General features: G+C 58.5%; 1 protein-coding gene across 1 annotated transcript in view; it reads left to right on the forward strand.

Moving 5' to 3' along the window:
- The first annotated feature begins 6 nt into the window (after positions 1-6).
- UVSSA (UV stimulated scaffold protein A) overlaps positions 7-1,886 on the forward strand; it is a 23,873-nt gene continuing 21,993 nt past the window's right edge. The window contains exon 1 of the mRNA XM_023520234.1: positions 7-975. Within this exon, the coding sequence (XP_023376002.1) occupies positions 802-975 (174 nt within the window). The 5' untranslated portion in view covers positions 7-801. The remainder of the gene's footprint in view (positions 976-1,886) is intronic.

Below are 1,886 nucleotides of genomic sequence, written 5' to 3' on the forward strand. Positions count from 1 at the left end.
TCCCTTCCCCCGGGGACACCGCCCCTCTTCCCGGGACTTCTCTTCCTCCCTCTTGGGGACACCGCCCGCTCCTCTCTTCCCCAGGACGCGGCGCCCCGTCCTTCCGGGGACATCCCCTCTCTGCCCCTCAGGACAGCGTCTCCCGGGCCGCCACCCCCCGCCGCTCTTTCCCGGGACTCCGCCTCCTCCCCGGGACGCCCCTACTCCCCGTGTCCGCCTGTCCGCTGGCCCCTCTTTCCACCGAGTACAGCTGAGCCCGGCGGCCAGCCAGGCGTGCACGCTGTCCTTCCGCCCTCTTGTAGAGTGGCCCGTCCCTTGCCTTCCCATGTTCCTGCCTGTGGCGCCGCGGGCGCCCGGTCACCCTGCCCCTGCTAGCTCTGCACCTGGCCTCCAGGTGGCTCCCCAGGCCCACATCGGGTCTCCTCAGAAGAGCCAGCAGCAGCTCACTCTCGTGATCTCCAGAGGCTGAGCCTTGTGGATTTCTAAGGAATAGTATTGGCCATGGGAAAAGTACCACAGTCACATTTGGGAAAAGCTCTCTTAACCGTAGACAGTTTCCCTTAACATGGGTGTCGCCAAAGGCAGCCATCACTGCAGCATCTCCTGTGATGGCAGAGCTGCCGTTAACATTTGCTTGTTGCATTTTTCCTGATGCTTGCTGAAAAGGCCTGTCGGCCTTGCCGGGCCCCTCACCTTGAATTGTTACATTTCAGTATCCAGGGGGTCATCTCACAGGGGCTGGGGCACGACGACCCAGCCTCACCCCCCACCCCGTGCCCAGCATACAGTGGAGCTCAGTAAATGTTTGTTAAGAGAACCGAGAACTGTGAAGTCCTAGGCGGTCCCTTAGCGTCGGCATTCGTGTTTCTAGGTATGGATCAAAGGCTTTTAGAGTTGGTGGAGGACCTCACAACTTCTGGGGAACCCCAGCTGAACCCTGAGAAAATGAAGGAGCTGAAGAAAATTTGCAAGTATGTCTTAAGGTTCAGCATTTCATGGTGACTGGCTGGCCCAGCTGGGCTACAACATCCCCGGGAGGCTGTGGGCCCTCCCCTGGGGCCAGGCCCCCACAGGAGCCTACCGGACATTCCCCCGCACCCTGCAGTGCCCAACCTGGGCGGTGGTTGTGTTCTGGGGCAGTGGTCCCAGGGTGGAGGTGGAGGGGCACGTGGGGTCTGCGGTCGTGTCTCTGTTCACAGCTCTGTGTATGTGACAGGGCATGTCCCTCAAGTGCACACGAGTGATTTAGAGATGAGTTTACATCCTTTGCTTTACAGTTAGGATACGCAGCAGGAAGTAAGTTAGATGCCAGAGGTGGGCGCACTGCCCCTTGGCCTGGCAGGACCTGTATGTCTGCTGACCCGGGGCTCTCAGACCCGGGGGCCATAAGTCGAGCTTTACGAGCATCGAGCATCCTTACCCTGACTTTACAAAAAAGTAGAACTCAAGGGGTTGCTTACTGAGTGATGAGGGCTTACATTTCAGCTAAAAAACTTCGGCTCAGATCAGGTTTCGCTGTAGCCCAGGAAGCCCCAAAACAGCAGTGCTCACAGCGTGGGGTGGTGCTTCAGTCGTGGCTGCAGCCACGCAGCTGAGGAAAAGTGACGGGGACACGGACGGGCATGGCCACGTCCCAGTGGGGCTGTGGACACTGACTCTGAAATCTCGTAGTTTCCGTACATCGCCAAGTATTCTTTGGTTTGTTTCAGCGTTTTAAAAACAACCGTCCTTGGGTTGAGGGTTTTACAGAAACAGTCAGGATTCGGCCAAGGGCAGTGGTTTGTCCACCCTGCTCTGGCGGGGGGCGGGAGAAGGCGCACATCTCTGCCACTCGTGAACACTGTCCCCATGCAGAGCGCTTAACTGACATGTCCACAAGTGTTGGG

Source organism: Pteropus vampyrus, unplaced genomic scaffold (genome assembly GCF_000151845.1).
Source record: "Pteropus vampyrus isolate Shadow unplaced genomic scaffold, Pvam_2.0 Scaffold253, whole genome shotgun sequence".
In the NCBI taxonomy this organism is placed as follows: Eukaryota; Metazoa; Chordata; class Mammalia; order Chiroptera; family Pteropodidae; genus Pteropus; species Pteropus vampyrus.